The sequence below is a fragment of the Meles meles genome, chromosome 1 (genome assembly GCF_922984935.1).
Source record: "Meles meles chromosome 1, mMelMel3.1 paternal haplotype, whole genome shotgun sequence".
In the NCBI taxonomy this organism is placed as follows: Eukaryota; Metazoa; Chordata; class Mammalia; order Carnivora; family Mustelidae; genus Meles; species Meles meles.
The window spans coordinates 42,242,940-42,263,874 of NC_060066.1; the positions used below are offsets into that span (position 1 = coordinate 42,242,940).

Genomic DNA, 20,935 nt, shown 5'->3' on the forward strand with positions numbered 1-20,935 from the left:
AATAAATAAAATATAAAATAAATAAATAAATAAATAAATAAATAAATAAATAATTACATTGGTTTTTAAATTCATTTAAATCTTTAATTTATTCTGACTTTAGATTGTATCATTCTTCCACATCAAGGGAGAAGTAGCCTTAAAACACTGTGACTATTAAGTACATCTAATTTATAGTACATCTAATTTATAAAACACCTAAATGAGATTTTATTTATTTATTTGAGAGAGAGTACAGAGGGAGAATGAAAAGCAGACTCCCGGCTGAGCAGAGAGCCCTATGCGGGGCTCCACCTGAGATCATGACGTGAGCCATCCAGGTGCCCCTAAATGAATTTTTTTTAAAAGATTTTATTTATTTATTTGAGAGAGAGAATAAGAGAGAGCTTGAGAGGGGAGAAGGTCAGAGGGAGAAGCAAACTCCCCACGGAGCTGGGAGCCCGACACGGGACTCGATCCCGGGACTCCAGGCTCCAGGATCATGACCTGAGCCAAAGGCAGTTGCTGACCCAACTGAGCCACCCAGGCGCCCCTAAATGAAATTTTCTTAAAAAGAGAAAACATATTAATGCTATATTTCTCCTAGATATTGTAATATGCTAAATTATTTTCTAAGTGGTAGGTAATTAGGTGTTTACTACTCCTTGGATTTTTTTTGCTCCTTATCTTTTTTTTTTTTTTTTAAAGATTTTATTTATTTATTTGACAGAGAGAGATCACAAGTAGGCAGAGAGGCAGGCAGAGAGAGAGAGAGAGGGAAGCAGGCTCCCTGCTGAGCAGAGAGCCCAATGCAGGACTCGATCCCAGGACCCTGAGATCATGACCTGAGCTGAAGGCAGAGGCTTTAACCCACTGAGCCACCCAGGCGCCCTGCTCTTTATCTTCTACGTCATATAGAGTTAGGTAAATTTATATATAATCTAAAACTTACTTAGTCATATTTAGTCCAAATTTTACTTCAAGGAATTTCAGCATGTGCCCATTTTCTTTGTGTGGGACAAACATCTGGAAGAAAAAAGGACAGTTACAACAAAGAACTATTAGCTAGGCTCACAGCAATATGTTTCTACCTAGAAATAGAAAACACAGCAAGACCATAAAATAAAAACTACAAAATAAAAATGAATTAAATAATACTTGATATAACAAGTCAGGAGATCTAGTGACCTAAGTCAAATTACTTTATAGTTAATCACAAAAATATAAGGGGGTAGTAAGATTTCCACTTATACTGCATGACTTAAGTAACTTACCCACTCTTCAAAACTTTTACTCATCTCAATTTACTTAATTACTTAATGTTAGTTAATTGGGTAATGGTGACATTTTAAATTAAATGGAAAATAAAGTGTATCTTTAAAGTATATCTAGAAAAGAATTAGAATCCTATTTTTCCTATAATATGATCATTGTTCAACTTGATTTTACTGTACAAACTATTATTATGCTATCTCATTCTTATTAAAATTTAGCCCAATATATTTCATTATTCAACTTGACCTACTACATGAATCTCACATGCAGTTATTTACCTTCATTATAATGTTCAGTGTCACTGTCAGAGTACACACCAAGTAAAAATTAATCACTTTCATTATTTTAGCTATAAAAGTTCCTTTCTTCACATTCAGCTGTGGGGGAGAAATCATAAACAAAGAAGTGAGGTATGAAATATTAACAATTAAAAGATTCACTGCAAGAATGATAAAAAGGCAATTCTCTTTACCTGAAGACACTTAGCAAGCATTAAGGCTACTACTAAACTCAATAAAGGAGACACCAATAAAGCTGAATTCTCAAACTGCAGTAAATATCCCAGAAAGAGAGAAAATATATAGATTTTATAAACTTCATGAACCTGTTGGGACAAAATAAGATAAATGAGAATAAAATGAATTTTATTGTACATCTCATTAGTTTCATTTAGAATAGATTTGACTCCAATTATAAAATAAATGCTTAACTATAATTTAGGGTAGTATCCTACAAACGTTCAATCTGTATTTTTAATGTTATAGTATATAATGAATTTATTACTTTCTCAGAAATAACTCTCATAAACAAAGTAAAAAGCTTTAAAACCACGGACATCTTAATCATCCTGAATGAACCTGCTTTCACCTAGATTTCATTTTACTTTGCTTGCCCTATTATTAAAATCCATCTATATAACATCAAACTGCAAAAATCAAAAGTCATAATCTTTAGAAGCAGTTCTGAAAACCTACCTAATGAAAACCTACTGCCATGAAATCTAACACCAGAGACAAGTATTTTTAGATTTGGTCCATTTAACAATAAGCATAAGAAAGTTAAATTCAATATCCTAATAGATCTCCCAGGAAAGTCACGTGTCTTAGAAAATATCTTAGAATATATGTATATATATTCTATGTATATATATGTATATATATAATATAGATATCTTAGAAAATATGAATTTTCTAAAATTCAGTAATATAGTAATTTAACCTATAAGATTAATTCCTTTTGGAAAAGGAAAACTAAGACAAAATATAGGCATTAGTTGGGGGGGGTGGAATCGAAGGCAGAGTGCTAAAGGTAAGAAAAAAAAAAAAAGAAAAGGAAAACAGAATGAATAATATCCCTAAGAGGCCAGAGCCATTAAGAAAAGAAATACCTTACTGCTGGAAGGCTGAAGCAATGACTGGGAGAAGCCACAATGGGATCTTCCGAGTGCTGAAAATTTTCTTTCTTTCTTTTTTTTTTCAAAAGATTTTTTTTCAGAGAGAGAAAGAGAAAGAGAGAGAGCGAGAGCACACACAAGCAGGGGGAGTGGAGGCAGAGGGAGAAGCAGGTTCCCCACTGAGCAAGTAAGTAGCAAAGCAGGACTTGATCCCAGGACCCCAGGATCATGACCTGAGCAGAAGACAGAAGCTTAACCGACTGAGCCACCCAGGTGTCCCTGAAATTTTTCTACTTCCTGATTTTGGATGCTGGCTCTGCAGATACACATAAGTGCCAGTTAACGAATGACTGTCTCTTAGCTCCCAACCTATCCCTCCACCACCTGCCTTATAATGCTGGGGCTGGAGACTCTGTAATCTATGCTTCTGCTTTTCCAGCTGGCTCCCTATTAAACTCTGCCCATGTGAAATGCTCAAGACAGATTACAAGGCTAGAGGAGAATGCGGGAGCCAGTGGCTTCCTGTCTGCTTTGCAGCTCCTCTGAATATCCTATTGGCAGTAATTCTTCATTCCAACAGAGCCATTCCTTCTAGCTGAAGCAGCTGAATGCAGGTGCAGTCTGTCCTGCACTTGAAGAATTAGCTTTATCACATTCTCTTGCCCCCGAGACCCCAGGGTCAGTTAGCCAGAGCCCCATTCACAGTGGTCTGTGTTGCATTTCCATGGGGCCCTTCCTTCCAGTTTAGAAACACCAGCAAAGCCAGGCAGTGGCCCCTCATTAGCAGTCTAAGTTTCAGCTCCACAGATGTCCCTCCTCGAAGTTTTAATTAATTCCAAATTCTCCCCTTTGCTTCCTCAGCTCTGGTAGTGGTACCTGCTTCCTACAAACTGCTACCTCTATGATACTTTCAGATTCTTACCATCCTTTCAATTAACAAGATAATGACATTATATTTTATATAATTACTAGAATAATGACATTATGTTAATGAGTCTTTATCTTAAATTCTCTCTATTCAATTAATCTAAGTGTGTGTATTCATCAGGACTCTGGATCATCTAAACATACAGGATTAAGAAAAGAAAGAGCAATAAGATCCCCAAATTTCTGGCTTGGACAACATATTAAATACTTAATAAATGTTTATAAATAAAAGAAAGATGAGAGAGGGGTGAAAAGAAAAAGATAAAGAAAGGAACCAAATGCTGATGGGAACATTTAACCATGGCAGGCACTTACATAAACTGCAATAACCACGCTGGACAAAGGCTTACTATTTAGTTAGGTTGAATATTCACATATCCTTTGCCTTTAATTCCACTATGAGGTTTATACTCGAGAAAACTCTTGCACTTATGTGCCAGGTAAAAACGTTTACAGCAGCACTGGTTAAATGGACAATATACAGGAAAAAAAGAAATGTCCATCAACAATAAAATGTATAAATAAATAAAAATGAATGAAATCTAGCTCTGCACATCATCACGGGTGAATCTCAAAAGCAAATCAGATAAAAGTAAACAATACATTGTTTACAGTGTATTTTTAAAGGACCAGCTAGATAGGTGGTAAAACCCATAAGGAAACAGGGGAAAGGAATAACAAAATTCAGGACAGGGGAGCCTCTGTTAGGGAGGGAGAGGGTGTAACTGGAAACATGAAGAGAGGGACTTCTGGGTATTTCAGTATTCCATTTCTTGGCCTGGATGGTCAAATACTCATATTTTATTCTATACAGTATATGTACACTGCACACGTATACTCTTTTGTGCATGTTCTATATGCCACTCTTTCTTTTTTAAAGAAATATAAAGGGAAGGCAAAGGGCTGGAAATGGAGAAGAAGCACATGGTTGACTGGTTAAGTAGACCTTCTTCAAGGGAATTTCATAGTGCTTCTAGAAGAGTGGGAAGAATGAGTTTAGCAATCTTTTGAGTAGAATTATAAATCAGAGCCTACTAAAACATTTCAAAATAAAGCTTAGAAGCTAAATGATCTTAAGATACAGCACTATAAAAACATTTATTCTCTGGATTTAAAATCACAATTTCAAAATTCAAAATACCTTTTCACTTTGCTCCAGTGAAAAACTATCTAGCAAGAAAAGAGATATTGCTTGAAGAAATAAGAGATAGTGGCTGTACTCCCACATCATCATAAACGTGTAAGTTGAAGCACTCATCAATAAGTAGCAAAATCTCTAGGGAAAACAAAGAAAGAAACTAAGTATCAGTAGCCTTATTACTATAAAAATCTATGAGGTTATTACCTCAAAGTTGCAGCTCTATCACTGGTTATACTTTAAGCTATATAATTCTAGAAACTGTTTTTAAAAGTTGCGTAAGTATTACTAAATCCTTATATAAACAGTAAGATCTTAAATAGAGCACACAGACAGAAATTAACAACTTGTCCTTCAAAGTTCAACATCATATTGAGAATTTCAGGATGACAAAAGGAAAAATTTCAGTACACTTTCAACTCAGAAGAGGTAAAGTAATAAATCTAAGATAATGGTGGCTTTACTAGACTTGGCTGATGGGCTTATATTTTCACTTCTGTAGTGCTTCATATTTCCTTAAGAGTTTCCATTTAAATAGTCTGTTTACATCTCAGCCTATTACACAGTCACGGAAAAAAGCCCATTGCTTTTTTTAATTGCTTCTTAGCAAAGTGTGCCCTTACTTTTCCCCAGTGCTTGTACTGTCAACCACATAAAACTTTCTTTTCCTTTGCTGTGGTACTAAACACAAGGATTTCTTGCCCTTGCCTGAAAAATACCTGGGTAAAATAATTTCTGTCCTTCCAAATGTCATCTCTCAAATGATTCCTTAGTGGGAAACCAAGTCTGACAAATCCACTGTTTCTCAGCATATTTCTAACAACCTCTAAGGGACCTACATTTTTATTCCCAATTTCCCCACCAGCCATGGTGTCAAATGACTTGGTTCTGATAAGAACAGCAAAGGAGAAGGGTAATAAGGGTCTAGTCAAACCTGAGAAAACAACCATACTCTCTAAAACTTAATCTTTCAGACTCAGCTGACTATACTCAATGATAAATTTTGGAGTCAGAAATACCTCAGGCCATCAGCAGATATAAAGATTTTTGAGCATACTGAATAAGATTAAGACTAGATAACAAAATGTAAGAGATGGAAGAAGTCTACCAGTTGGTCAAAGAATAAATACCAACTGCCAGGCCCAGAAGAGCTTAGCACTGACAGAACACCTAAGCATCTGCTCTTCATATCACCACAGCTATGAGAGAAAGTGTTCTGGAAATTTCTAATGTAGAACAACCAGAACTGTAATAACAAGGCCTGAAATCATCATCCCCAGAGAAACCAGTTCCAGAAATCGATGAAGGCTCAGATCTAGATCCTACCTAATTAATCTACTAGACATGTGGATATTACTTCAAGCATAATAGGAAAAAACTACAGTATAATGAAGCAAATTGCTAATTCCAAGGGTTTATTCTCAAACTATTCTAAAGAAAATGCAGCAAAATTAAATAAATATATGTCAAACACAATCTGGACAATTAGCTATGTTTTTCCTTTCTCTGAGCATTTTCAAAATTCTGTGTACTCTGGTCTACCCCTTACCTTGCTCACTTCATTTTCAACTACGTCTTTATTGTGAATTATTTTATTATACATATTACTTGACACATTAAGTGTGTTTCAGTAATCAACCACAGATGTCTCTAGATAGCTCCAGATAACTGCACAAAATATCTGAGATGCAACTGGGACCACAAGCTCTAGCCTCAAGAATGGGAAGCAAACTACAAAATATGTGATTAAAATATACATATTGCTGTAATCCTACTCATTAATGAAAACAAGCAAACTATTGACAGAATGCAACAACTCACATGGATGTCAAGGGCATTAGGCTAAATGAAAAAAGCCAGTCTTGAAGGAAAACATACTATATAATTCCATTTGTATAACCTTTCAAAATGACAAAATCATAGTGATAGAGAACAGAGCAATGATTACCAGAAAAACAGAAAATAGGCAGCACTACCATAAAAGTTAATGCTACAGCCATTTGTAGTCACTCATTGTGTGTGTGTTTTTTTAAGATTTTATTTATTTATTTGACAGAGAGAAAGACAGCGAAAGAGGGAACATAAGCAGGGGGAGTGGGGGAGGGAGAAGCAGGTTTCCCGCTGAGCAGGGAGCCTGATGCGGGGCTTGATCCCAGGACCTTGAGACCATGACCTGAGCCGAAGGCAGACACCTAATGAATGAGCCACTCAGGCGCCCCTGTAGTCAGTCACTCTTTGTATCTTCATTAATATTTCCTTAACTTGCAAAGACTAAAAGCCATCAATATTACAGAAAATGGTAAAAGAGACAAATTAATTTTCAAAATAATATACTTCATATATTTGTCAAATAACTGCACCAGAACAATGTATCATCTCCTTTTTCCTTAAAATAATTTACCATCTATCAAACTAGACTAACAGCGTTATATAATAGGACTACCTAAATATATTGTTTATTATGTAGTAATTGGGCTTCACTAATGATTATAACTGTTAATATGATTAACTAGAATTTTATCCCACAGGGACACCTGGGTGTCTCATTGGGTTAAGCCTCTGCCTTTGGCTCAGGTCATGATCTCAAGGTCCTGGAATCGAGTTCTGCATCAGGCTCTCTGCTCAGCAGGGAGCCTGCTTCTTTGCCTGCCTCTCTGCCTACTTGTGATCTCTGTCAATAATAAAATCTTTTTAATAAAATAAAATAAAATTTTATACCACATTTGCAATACACCAAAATTAATTGTGACAAATAAATTTGTACCTTACCTCTCCATAAGTATTTAAGTTGCTTTTTAAATAGCCTGTAAGTGCAGCAATTTGGCATGCGAAATATGGTAGTGCCCAGTTTTCTCTTAAAGGAATGGAGTATTCAATTCTTGTTGTATCTACCCTAAAGTAAGCCATAAACGAAGAGCAAGATAGCAAGATATTATATTTGTGTAACACAGAACTTTTCAAAGCACTTTTACACAATCTCATTGTTCTCTTTACCAATCCTGTGAGTTAGGAATAGACAAAGCCACCACTGTCTATACAGCATCTTTGAGCAAATTAAGCATCTCATCCAGCCCCCATACTCTCCCTTCCAGGAAGACTCAGTGCTGCCGTATACTGCTTGGTGGAGAGATGGGCCTCTAGAAAAATCGAAAAAGGCACCCCTGCTCTGAGATAGGCCTCATGCTAAGGCAACATAGCTTGTTGCAGAAGACACTGGATTTCAGCTCCCACTCTCTCTTCCCTTAATGAGATGGCTACCCTTCTCTAGAGTACAAACTGCATTACATAATTAGCAGGCCTGACAAACCCAAACTTCTTATCCTCCATTATTTAAAGAATATGAAGCTCAGAGAGGTGATATGACCTAATCAAGGTCATATAGCTAATAGGTGATGCAACTGGGATTACAGTGCATATCTTCTGATATCTTGTTTAATAATCTTTTCAATCAGCAGGTTACCTGGAATTACCATTACAGCAGTCCTTCATGTGATATAACCAGAAACTTTAAAAAATTCCCACAATCACAAATACAGCATGTCTTTCCATGCTCTTCCCAAGTTTCTCCTCAATTTGCAATGACAGCAGGTTGTCTCCAGTGCATATCCTCACACCTGAAGACTACCTTTCCAACAATCATTAAATTTGGAATTCATACACCCAACGGCTCTTTTCCACACAGAAACAAAGACTGCTTTTAAAACTTTATGAAAATTGCTATATAACTCTCCTAAACAATGGAGGGGGATATATTTGCATACAATTTAGTTCAATTAAATTATGGTATAGGATATTACTTAGCAATGAAAATGAATAAACTATTGATATGCCCAACATACATGAATCTCAAAGTAATTATGTTGAGTAGAAAAAAAAACAACAAAAAAGCATATGCTGTATGACTCCATTACATAAAATTCTAGGAAATGCAAACTAATTATAATGACAGAAAGTAGATCATTGGTTTCCTGAAGACAACGGGACAGTTAGTAGAGGTGGGGTAAGAAGAGTAAAGAAGGAAGCATTACCGGGGGGAACAAAGAAACTTTTGGGATGACAGATGTTTATTATACTGATTTTGTTGATGGTTTCATGAGTGTGTTTAAATGCCCGAACTGATCAAACCGTACACTTTAAATATACATTTTATATCAGTTATACCTCAATAAAACTGTTAAAAAGTATTATAAGAAATCTTGTCTTCCACAAATGTGTATGTGATTGAATACATATATATGAAAAAACAGGATCATATGTGAAGATCAAATGAAATAAAAGCTGTAAAGAACTTAGCAGTGTGTCTACAACCTAGTAAATGATATTAGACTGGCTCTTTTATAATTCTATAATGAACTACTTTCACTTAATGATATATTATGATCATCTTTCCATAACTTATGTATCATTAAATACACTTAAAGAATATTTAATGGTCATGACACATCATTATATAGATTAATGTAATCTAACCAATTTCTATTGTTATATACTTACACTGTTTCTGATATTACCTTTTACAAAGATTTTCAAAACATGAGCCAGTGTTGGCAGCTCCTTCTGCCCACAGGTCCTGTCCCTGTGCTTTAATAAAAACACTTATTTTTTTTTAAGATTTTATTTGTTTATTTAACAGAGAGGGAACACAAGCAGGGGGAGTGGGACACGGAGAAGCAGGCTTCCTGCTGAGCAGGGAGCCCAATGCGGGGGTCGATCCCAGGACACCAGGATCAAGACCTGAGCTGAAGGCAGCCGCTTAACAACTGAGTCACCCAGGCGCCCCTGTAAAAACACCTTTTGCACCAAAAACACCACAAAAAACATGAACCAATGTTTTTGTTAGTAATTATTGGTTTCACTGTTTACTTTTAATGTTAATCCATTTGGAGCTTATTTTAGTATCTGTATTTTCCAGATGACTGTTCCAATACCATCAACTGAACATCATGTATCCTAAAGACCATCTATTTTCATATAATATCCTTGCAAAATTATGAAAGTTAACTCTCTACAGACAAATAGGAGATTTCACATGTCATGGGGCAGGAAGTAGGGAGGAAGGAGAGAATATCTATTCTCAATCAGGATTCCACAAGCCACTCCATCAGCCCAGAATTGGGAAAACAGACCTGGCACTCACCTCTCTGAAGGTTCACTCACTACACTTGTCCAGGTCACAGATCACTGCAGGGAAACCTTTAAAACTCTGCACTGGAGAAGGGAAGTCATTGCAACAAAAACTGAGTAAGATCTCTGTCAGTTATTCTCTTCACCTGGACAGGCCTTCCCATTGCTACTTTCTGAACAGAGCTACTCTCTTGCCTTCACCATGCGTGGCGGTTGTGAGGACCAAAAGGCTAACAGGAAGTGAGTCAAATTGGGTCAAATGAGACCCAATCTTTCTCCCCAGTGGCAGAGTCTAACAGCAGCACAAACTAGCAGTTCAAGTAACTAAAGTCACCTAGGGTTCATAGGCCTATAGATACATTCACAGAGATTAGCAAGCTCTGAGTTTAATTTTGAGTTTTCTTTTTTTTTTAAAGTAATCTCTACACCCAACATGGGGCTTGAATTCACAACCCCAAGATCAAGAGTCACAGGCTCTACTGAGCCAGCCAGGAGCCCCCTGAGTTTTCATTTTAGACACATCATAGTATAAGCATAATCTGGATCATCTGGATGACTACCTTGTAATTCACTATTGCCAAAAGATTTCGGTGTTCACTTCCATGTTTGTGTTAACAATCTAGCTGGCAACGCAGGACTACTTCAATTGGCTTGAGTTAATCGGGAAAAATAAAGAGATGATTATAATATTAAATGATGTATTGTCAAGTAAAAACAAAATGACGTCTTGATCACTGTGGTAAAAAAAGGTTGTATAGTGGACTGAAGAGAGCAACAGGATGAAAAGTGAGTCCTCTCACAGTACCCACCTTTGCAGGCTTGCCACACTCAAAAGAACCGCCTGGAGGGGTAGCTTATTTATGCTGAGAGTAGAAATCTGGTTCTAGCAAAATATCATTTTCACATTAAATTAATCTTTTCAGTTACTATTTTCGTGGTTGATTATTAGTAAATTGGTTTCGGTTTTATAGTACCATAAGCAGCGTAAGCATTCAGAGCATTACCTAGTTTTATATGTAAACAGCATTATAATTCAAATTATTTAAGTAAATACATGGAACCCATGAAAATACAGAACTGAAGTTTGAGAAATGTTGAGTTGGATAACATATAAAACAGCTTGGCATATCAATGCATAATGTGTGAAAGTTAAAAAACATTTACACAGGGGCGCCTCAGTGGCTTAGTGGGTTAAGCCTCTCCCTTCAGCTCAGGTCATGATCTCAGGGTCCTGGGATAGAGCCCGGCAACAGGTTCTCTGGTCAGGAGGGAGCCTGCTTCCTCCTCACCCCCACCCTTTCTGCCTGCCTCTCTGCCTACTTGTGATTTTTCTGTGTCAAGTAAATAAATAAAAATCTTTAAAAAAAAATTTACACAGTATCAGTATAACTTCCGATGGCAGCATATTGCCTTGCACTGATGTATCACAATTTACCTAACCATTCTCTTATATTTAGATGGTTTTCTAATTTTTTGTATTATTGTCCTTTTCTGGATTACTGCCTTGCAATAAAATAGAATTCCTGGGAAAGACTAACACCTATATTGAAAACGCTTACACATGCATGAGTATTCTGAGTATACCAATAGCATCACAACAGAACCAGCATGGTATGTCACCATTATTTTGTTAGCTATACCTTCAGAACATGTGCATTTCCTCCCATCTTACCTCTTTATTATTACTAATGAAAATTATTTTGGGGGGGGCAAAGACTAACTTTATTTATTTTTTAAAGATTTTATTTGAGAGAAAGCAAAGGCAGGAGGAGGGGGTAGAGGGAGAAGGAGAAGTAGGCTCCCCACTGAACAGGGTGCCTGATGTGGGGCTTGACCCCAGGACTCTGAGATCATGACCTGAGCAGAAGGCAGACTCTTCACTGACTCAGCCAACCAGGCACCCCCAAAGACTAACTTTAATATTCACTTTTAATCACACACTTTTTTTCTTTGCCCTTCAAATACAAAGATGTTTCCACTGAAATGATACCCAGATATATATGTGTAGATTAGAAGATCAGTAGGGACTGTTCCATATTGTTTATATGTGAAGCCGGGTCTCAGGTTATCCAATTTTTGTTATAAGGAAGTCAGTCACCCTTGATTTTTCCCCCCACTACTATCTATACAGTGTGGTTTCCTAAAATTTCCTCGTATTTTCTAGTATGCCTACATCTTTTGGTTTTATAATCCTGCTTTCCCCTTCTGGTATTAAAGAACATGTAACACAAAATACAATTACCAACACCAATAATATAACAGAATGACTAATATATTTTTATACTTTTCTAGGCATTCATATATAAACTCTAAAGCTGGTGCATAGGGGTGCCTGGGTGGCTCAGCTCAGGTCGTGACCTCAGGGTGTGAGATCAAATCCTATATTGGGCTCCACACTTAATGTGGAGTCTGCTTGGGACTCTGTCCCTCTCCCTCTGCACCGTCCCCCAACCTCACTTACATGCATGCACTCTGTCTCTCTCAAATAAATAAATAAATGATTTTAAACAAGAGTTGGTGAATAGAAAAAGCATATTCTCTTTCATAGCATCAAAATATATTTGCAGCATAAAATATATACCAATGAAAAATGAACAAAGAGCATAACAAATAAAAACTACTTGCTAAGAATGTTTTAATTGCCAAAGGATATATTTTAGTAGGACATATCAGGTTAATTTCTCTAGCCAACTCCAGCTCCCCAGGATACACACTGTACAATAAAATAGGGCAATTTCCTTCTAATTCTAAGTTGTCTCTAAAATACTCTATTTAGCAAGGACTCCTATTATTCTTTAGTGCTGTTATTCTTACACGGAAGAGTTGCCTAGGCTTCCTCTTCAAACTTCTGATAAAGATAAAGTCTAGAAATTAAACAAAATGAACATTAAAAATTCACTACTAGGGTGCCTGGCTGGCTCAGTTGGAAGAGCATGTGATTCTTGATCTCAGGGTCTTCAGTTTAAGCCCCACATGGAGGACATGAAACCCACTTAAAGAAAATGAAAGTCTGCTGCCTGTAGTAGCCAGTTTCCAAGATGGCCTGCAATGTATTAAAATCCTGTGTAGTTACTTCCCACAATGCACCAACTGCATGATCAATAGAACATGGCAAAGTAATGTCCTAACATTTCTGGTATTAGGTTATAAAAGAGATCTCACTTCCATGATGACACAGTCACTCCACACTCCTTTGGATCACTCATGCTAAAGCAAGCCTGTAGCCAAATTGTGAGCAGCTCTATGGTGAGGCTCATGTGATGAGAAACTAAGGCCTTCCAGGTCAACAATCAGCAAGTTACTGAGGCTTCTTGTAAAAAAGTCACATGAATGAGCTTGGAAGCAGATGGTTCAGCCAGTCAAGCCTTTAGATGACTATAACTCTAAACAACTGTTTTTTTAAAAGATTTATTTACTTTTTTGGCAGAGAGCAGAAGAGCACAAGCAGGGGGAACAGCAGAGGAAGAGGGAGAAGCAGGCTCCCAGTTGAGCAGGGAGCCCTCTGCAGGGCTTGATCCCAGGACTCTGGGATCAAGCAAAGGCAGACGCTTAACCATCTGAGCCACCCAGGTGCCCCAGCCTAAACAACTCTTGACTGTACCCTCAAAAACGGGTCCTGAAACAGGACCACCCAGTTAAGCCACTGTGGATTCCTGACCATCAGAAACTGACATAATGTTTATTGTTTTAAGCTGTTGAGTTTTAGGCTGATTTGGTATGCAGCAATAACTAACACATCACATAATCAAGAAAGCAATCCTTCAATTATTATAAATGCCAGTTTTGTACTAAATAAATTTCATTCTAAAAAGCAAGACTTCCTAGACCTAGTCTATGAGCTCTGAAATACTTTGAGTGGACTATTAAATTTCTAACAATGAATCCTAATAGAATTTTAGAAAAGTGCACGGCAACTTAAAATATTCTCTAACAAGCACTTTTCTGATGTAACAAGAAATCATTTTATCCTTGTAGCATCTACACTAGATTCTCTAATATTCGTCTATACTAAAAGGAACTAAAGCTCCATAGAGAAGTGGCTAATTCCAAATCTTTCACAGGGAATGTATAAGGTGATCCTGCTCACCTTGTTGAGCCAGAAAACAATAGAGCGTTCAAAAATTAATGAAGATGTGTTAAAAGAACAGCAGTTAGCCTGAAAGGACCTGTATTAACCAAAATTGTAACAACTTGAACAACAAAAACAACGGTGGTAATGGATTTAGCACTATTGAATCAATGAAAATCCCAAAGTAGAAAAACATGCTTAAAAAAGAGAATACCAATGCTCAAAAAAAAGAAGACATACTGGCTCAGTCAGTACAGCACACAACTCTAAATCTCAAGGTTGTGAGTTCAAGCCACATGTTGAGGGTAGAGCCTACTTTAAAATAAATAAATAAATAAATAAATAATATATATATATATATATATATATATACTTATTAAATATATAACTATATTAAAGATATATTTTTTAAAGAATACCAGAAAGTTTGTTTTATCACTATACGAGGCAGCCATTAAACAATTTCTTAGAAATGGGTAAAGTGAAATTAAGCATTTTTCTGACTTTTTTTTTTTTCCTGACTTTCTAATAGTAACTGAATTTAAAGGTAACCAAAGAACCCTGGTTCATAAAGAAATACTCTAGGGATGAATACTCTAGGGACGCCCAGGTGGCTCAGTCAGTAGAGCATCCAACTCTTGATCTCAGAGTTGTCAGTTCATGCCCTGTGTTTTGGGGATAGAGCCTACTTAAAAAAAAAAAAAAGGAAAATAAAGAAAAACTCTACCTTTTAAGAATGAAGAATATAGCTAATGAAAACAGAAAAATGTAATTTAAGGGGCACATGGTTGGCTCAGTTGGTTAAGCATCCAACTCTTGTTTTTGGTTCAGGTCATGATCTTGGGGTCCTGGAATTGCCCTAAGTTGGGCTCCCTGCTCGGCAGAGAGTCTGCTTTCCTCCTCTCTCTCCTCCCTGCCCCTCCCCCTCTTATCTGCACACACTCTCTCTAAAATAAATAAATCTTTAAAAAAAGAAAAATATAATTTAATAAACCCTGATGTAATCACTAATTTCAGTAAAGATTAGCAACTAGAGTTACAACCCTTAGGTAAATGGTTAATGTTAAAAAGGACATTCATGTGGTACCCCAAAACACCACACAAATTATATTCTTGTCATACTATTCAATAAAGAAATCTGTCATCCCCCAAACCAGCAGTCGATCTCAGAGTCACTAGAGGTAGGCCACATAAATACCATGTAACTTTTAATATCATGGAACATGAAAAACCCATCATCTATGATTTTGTTTTCAACTATGATACATTCTAACTAGAATTGTTCTCTTGAATTCATCAAGCCTTTGATATAACTTCCAGATTATAGAAACACAAAGAGGAAAGAGCTAGATGACACCACAAGAAAGCAAAAAGAGAAATCCATAAGGTGGGACATTCTATAGGACAACTAACTGGTCTCTTCAATTAAAAAAAAAGGGATTATGGAGGGCTTAAAGAGAATTAAGGAGGGGCACCTGCTGGCTCAGTCAATAGAGCACTGGACTCTTGATCACAGTCTTGAGTTCAAGTCTCACACTGGACATAGAGTTTACTTTAAAAAAATTGGGCAGGAGCAAAGAGTCTGAAGCAGGGCTCAATCTCATGACCCTGAAATCATGACGTGAGCTGAAATCAAGAGTCAGATGCTTAACCAGACGCTTAACCAACTGAGCCACTCCAGTGCCCTTAAAGAAGATTTTTAAAAAATCCTTTATATCAAATTACTGGCAACATGTGATTCTAAATATAAACAAAGTCCAGTAAAAGCTATATAGATCTTAATGCTGAGTCTCAATAATTTGAAAGTAGTGTATTTTTTATTTAGCAATTGCCAAAAGAAAATGTTATAACAGAATGTTTCTTTTTTAAAAATTTAGTCATGATAAGTCAATTGGAGAAAGACAACTATCATATGATCTCCCTGATATGAGGAAGCAGAGATGCAACATGGTGGGGTTAAGGGGGTAGGAGAAGAATAAATGAAACAAGATGGGATTGGGAGGGAGACAAACCATAAGTGACTCTTAATCTCACAAAACAAACTGAGGGTTGGTGGGGGGAGGGGAGCTGGGCGAGGGGGGTGGGGTTATGGACATTGGGGAGGGTATGTGCTATGGTGAGTGCTGTGAAGTGTGTAAACCTGGCAATTCACAGACCTGTACCCCTGGGGATAAAAATACATTATATGTTTATAAAAAAATAAAAAATAATAAAAAAAATTTAGTCATGATAAGTGTTAGGGGAGAAAAGTATAATGGAAAGAAAGAATATCCATCCTTCAAAACTAAACTTTAGACACTGACCAACGCCAAGAAAATTTTTATGTCTCAAACTAGCCCTCCATTTCTAAAGACCCACTGCCTACTCTTTTTTTACTGACAATTAAAGGGGGATGCTTTGATTACCAAAAGGGATGGGTTTATTCATTCAGAGCACTCTGTGATAGATTAATACAGAATCCTTATCTGTGGTGATTAACTTAATAGTGATATATGTGATGCCTCTCCTTTTCACAAAACCATGTCATCACTTTTAAATAAAAGAGTAAAGAAAAGGCACATCCACTTTTTCCAATATTACTATGTCTGAAAAAAGAGAGATGTAAGGTAGATGTATTATTCTTCAGTTGTTGCATGACAAATGACCACACAAGTATAGACTTAAAACAACATAAATTTATTAGCTCACAAACCTACCCCAGTATTTCTGAATATTCTGCTCAGGGTCTCCCTAAGCTAAAATCAAAATATCAGCCAGGGCTGCTGTTCTCATCCCAGGGCTCGTGGTCCTTCCCAGGGTCACTGGTTATTGGCAAAATTCATTTCCTCCTCACTTCACAGCAAAGCGCAGCAATCCATCTCATGCTTCAAATATCTCTGACTTGCCCTTCTGCACCAGATGTAAAAAGATCTCCACCTTTAAGGGCTCATATGGTTGATTAGATCAGGTCCACTAGGAAATCTGCCTACCCTAGGGCCAACTGTGCCATTTAACATAACAATCACAGGAATGATATCTCATCTTATGCACAAGTGGGGATCAGGGTATGGAATATTTGGGGGGTGGCATTTTTAGAACCAAATACCACAGCCATAAAAAAATAAAACTGTAAAACTTAATTTAAAAACCATTTCTTACCTGTTAATAATGAACCATGCAACAGTAAGCATTCCTGCTAGCCATGTTCCACTCATAAGCCAACTTGTAACAAATAAAGCAGTAACATATATTCCTTGCAATCCAAAAACAATACCAATATAGAAATAAACTGGCTCAATAATCTCCTAATTGGGGGGGGGGGGGGAGGAGATAATACAACGACATTACATAATTTTAATTATTTGCAAATATGTAAGAAAATAAATATTAAAGTCAAAAGAAAACATACATTGCTACCAGTTGCTTGATATAAAACACTGGCAATAAGTTCTGGATACAGAGACATTTGCTGCACTGCATTTATAGTCTTCAAAGATACAGTTTTGTTATTGTGTGTCAATTCATAAACACCTAAAGACAGAAAAATTTTTCTCCAGATTATTTATTCTGCTTTTACAATAACATGTCATTCAGAGATCATTAAATATTTTAAATATTTACTAATGACCAAGAAAAATCTCAAAGTAAAATACACTGAGTGTGCCTCATTTTTCCAATGCTTTTATTAAGTATAAGAAAGAATAATACTTATAATACTCTAAGACAAATCTCCAAATTCAAGGGTTCCCACATAGTAGAATAATGTTTTTAGAGAAGTGTTGTTATTAAAAATACAAATGTGTAGGGGCACCTGAGTGGCTCAGCTGGTTAAGGGACTTCCTTCGGCTCAGGTCATGATCCTGGAGTCCCAGGATGGAGTCCAGAAATCATATCCCCTGCTCAGCTGGGAAGTCTGCCTCACCCTCTGACCCTCTCCCGTCCCGTGCTCTCTCTCAAATAAAATAAAATCTTAAAAAAAAAAAAAAAAAAAATGTGGGGGTTACATAGCTGGTTCAGTCAGTAGAACATGCGACTCTTGACCTCAGGGTCCTGAGTTTAAGCCCCATGTTGGTACAGTTTAAAAAAAAAAAAATACAAATATGGTATCATACCTCTTTCAAATGAGGGCGCTTTTAACATATCTTTATAATAAGAGTAATAAATGGCACTGTCACCTTGAAATGTGATTTCTCGTTCAAGCTCCTAAAAGAAAATGAAATGATTATTTAAATACCAGTATCCTAAATTTCACCTGCAATCTTCTTTCTCTTCATCTTCTAAATTAATGCTATTTATTTATCCTTTTATTCAAAGAAACATGCTTGAATTTTCCTTTAATCACTAGTGGCCACATTAAGGAGTTAAACTTTTCAATAATCTGACAATTATTTTAATGAAACACCTAAGGTTTGGGGCACCTGGGTGGCTCAGTCAATTAAGTGTCCAACTCTTGATTTGGGCTTAGGTCATGATCTCAGAATCCTGAGACTAAGCCCTGCATCAGGCTCTGTGCTCAGCAGAGTCGGCTTGAGATTCCTTTCCCCTCTCTTTGCCCTTCTCCCTTCTCACATGCTCTCTCTCAAATAAACCAATCTTAAAAAAAAAAAAGAAAAGAAAGAAACACCTAAGGTTTAAAATGGATTGTAGCTCATAAGGCTATTTACCTATTATATAGAAGGAAAATCTGGAAGGAAAACCAGAAAAAATGCCCTAAGAACAGCAAGAATAGTAAGGCAGGTAATAAAAAATGATGGTTGAGGGGCGCCTGGGTGGCTCAGTGGGTTGGACCCTCTGCCTTCAGCTCAGGTCATAGTCCGGGGGTCCTGGGATCAAGCCCTGTATCGGGCTCTCTGCTCAGCGGGGAGCCTGCTTCCTCCTCTCTCTCTCTCTCTCTACCTGCCTCTCTACCTACTTGAGATCTCTGTCTGTCAAATAAAGAAATAAAATCTTAAAAAAAAAAAAAATTGATGGTTGAAGTGTTAAAGTCCATAATAAAAAAGAAAAATTTAAGAAGAAATCAGTATTTTCTATTGCTTTTCCACTTCCTTAAATATCCAGAACTATAAGCCCTTAACTCTTTTCGATAGTAAGAACACCTAGTCAGTGCTTTTCAAAAGAAATTCCAGAAATAGAGGCAAATCTTAAGCTCCTAAAATTGAGTTATACAGGGTGCCAGAGTGGCTTAGTCAGTTAAGCATCTGACTCTCAGATTTCAGCTCAGTTCCTGAGATCATGACCTGAGGGGTCATGAGATGATCTCCTGAGAGATCATGACCTGAGGGGTCATGAGAAGGCTCATGACCTCTTAGGATCGTAAGATTGAGCCCAGCTCCACATCAGACTCCATGCTCAGCAGGGAGTCTATGATTCTCACCCTTGCCCCACCCCCCAACTCATGTTCTCTCTTCCTCTCTAAAAATAAATAAATCTTTTTAAAAATTATTATTTAAAAATTGGGCTATATAGGTAATTCAAAAACAATGAAAAACATTGTGCATTTCATGATAAATCAAGTTCTGTAAATCTGTAGTCTCTGAAAATGAAACTCCTTTATTTTCATGCATAACATTTATCAATTAATGCAAAAGATATCAGAGCAGTTTTTCCTAAGTTTGGCTAACAGAATTTCCTAAGATATAAATGGTATTACCCAAAAAAGTTCTATAGTTAAACAAGTTGTGCAAAGGCAGCATTAAAGAAAATGGGTTTCTTTAAGACTTCCCAGAGTATCAATTTATCTTATGCAACTGTGAATCTCTAGGAGGAAACCTTTTCTAGATCTATTTGACCAGTGAATTTTTTTCCCCATTTAGAGCTTAATAATCAAAATACATTTCCTTAACAACAAAAATCAGATAAATTTCCTTAAAATGATTCTTTATGAATGGAAACAGATTTGTTTCTTTCTAAGATTTCAAAGATACAAACTTTTGATCACTGCTTCTCACATTTAATGTGCATATGAGTTTCAGACATCTTATTAAAACATCTCTGATGAGGGGCAACTAGGTGGCTCAATGGGTTAAGTGGCTGCCTTCAGCTCGGGTCATGATCCCGGGGTCCTGGGATCGAGCCCCGCATCGGGCTCCCTGCTCAGTGGAGAGACTGCTTCTCCCTCTCCCTCACCACTCTGCCTGCTTGGGCTCTGTCTCTACCTCTCTGCTAAATAAAAAAATCTTTTTTTTTTTAATTTTTTATTTATTTGACAGAGAGAGTTCATAGGTAGGCAGAGAGGCAGGCAGAGAGAGAGGAGGAAGCAGGCACCCCGCCGAGCAGAGAGCCTGATGTGGGGCTTGATCCCACGACCCTGAGATCATGACCTGAGCTGAAGGCAGAGGCTTAACCCACTGAGCCACCCAGGCGCCCCGCTAAATAAAAAAATCTTAAAAAAAAAAAAGATCTCTGATTAGATTTTGATTCTAAAGTAGGGCCTGAGAATCTGCAATTCTAAAAAAGCTCCCAGGTAAAGTCAATGTTCCTAACTCATACTGTGTTATAAAAAACACAGTATTTTTTGATGCAAGGCTTCTATATTTTCAAATCTTTGGTTATTCTCAATGCTGCTTACTCAACAGAATTACTTGGACATGTTTTAAAACACTGATCCTAGACACTTCCCGCTACGCCACCTAAGAATATGTGAGCTTTTTAAAAGCTCATCAGATGGTTCTATTGTACGTCCAGTACTATCAGGGAAATAGGATATGCTACAGTAATAGCTTTTGTCAAATCAATACAGGCAATTATTCAGCTAAATGTTTTGGTGGGATTAGGTCAATCAATGGTTGCTCAAAAATAAGAACAACAACAAAACAGTTTGGACTAAAAAAGAAAACAAAACTCTTTAGACTCAAGTGATAACTCTGTGAACCTTATCAATCCATGAAAGGTGTATCTGATTGTGAAGAAAAGTTAGAGAACAAATTTACTCAAAGGCTAAATTATGAATTATGTAAATAACTACAGTGACTAAAGGGTCTGTGGAATACACATGATTTAAAACCAGACATTAAACATACTAATATGAAGAGACATCTTAATAAATACTGTC

At 36.8% G+C, this 20,935-nt stretch overlaps 1 protein-coding gene across 3 annotated transcripts in view; it reads right to left on the bottom strand.

Annotated features, from left to right (window-relative positions):
* Positions 1–20,935, bottom strand: part of DPY19L4 (dpy-19 like 4) — a 72,098-nt gene that overhangs the window by 34,306 nt on the left and 16,857 nt on the right. For all 3 annotated transcript variants that reach the window (XM_046015361.1, XM_046015353.1, XM_046015371.1), the window contains 8 exons: positions 17,997–18,087; positions 17,294–17,415; positions 17,044–17,189; positions 7,482–7,605; positions 4,716–4,850; positions 1,727–1,858; positions 1,533–1,631; positions 932–1,005 (listed from right to left, as the gene is read on the bottom strand). In XM_046015361.1, coding sequence (XP_045871317.1) covers positions 932–1,005; positions 1,533–1,631; positions 1,727–1,858; positions 4,716–4,850; positions 7,482–7,605; positions 17,044–17,189; positions 17,294–17,415; positions 17,997–18,087 — 923 coding nt within the window. The remainder of the gene's footprint in view (positions 1–931; positions 1,006–1,532; positions 1,632–1,726; positions 1,859–4,715; positions 4,851–7,481; positions 7,606–17,043; positions 17,190–17,293; positions 17,416–17,996; positions 18,088–20,935) is intronic.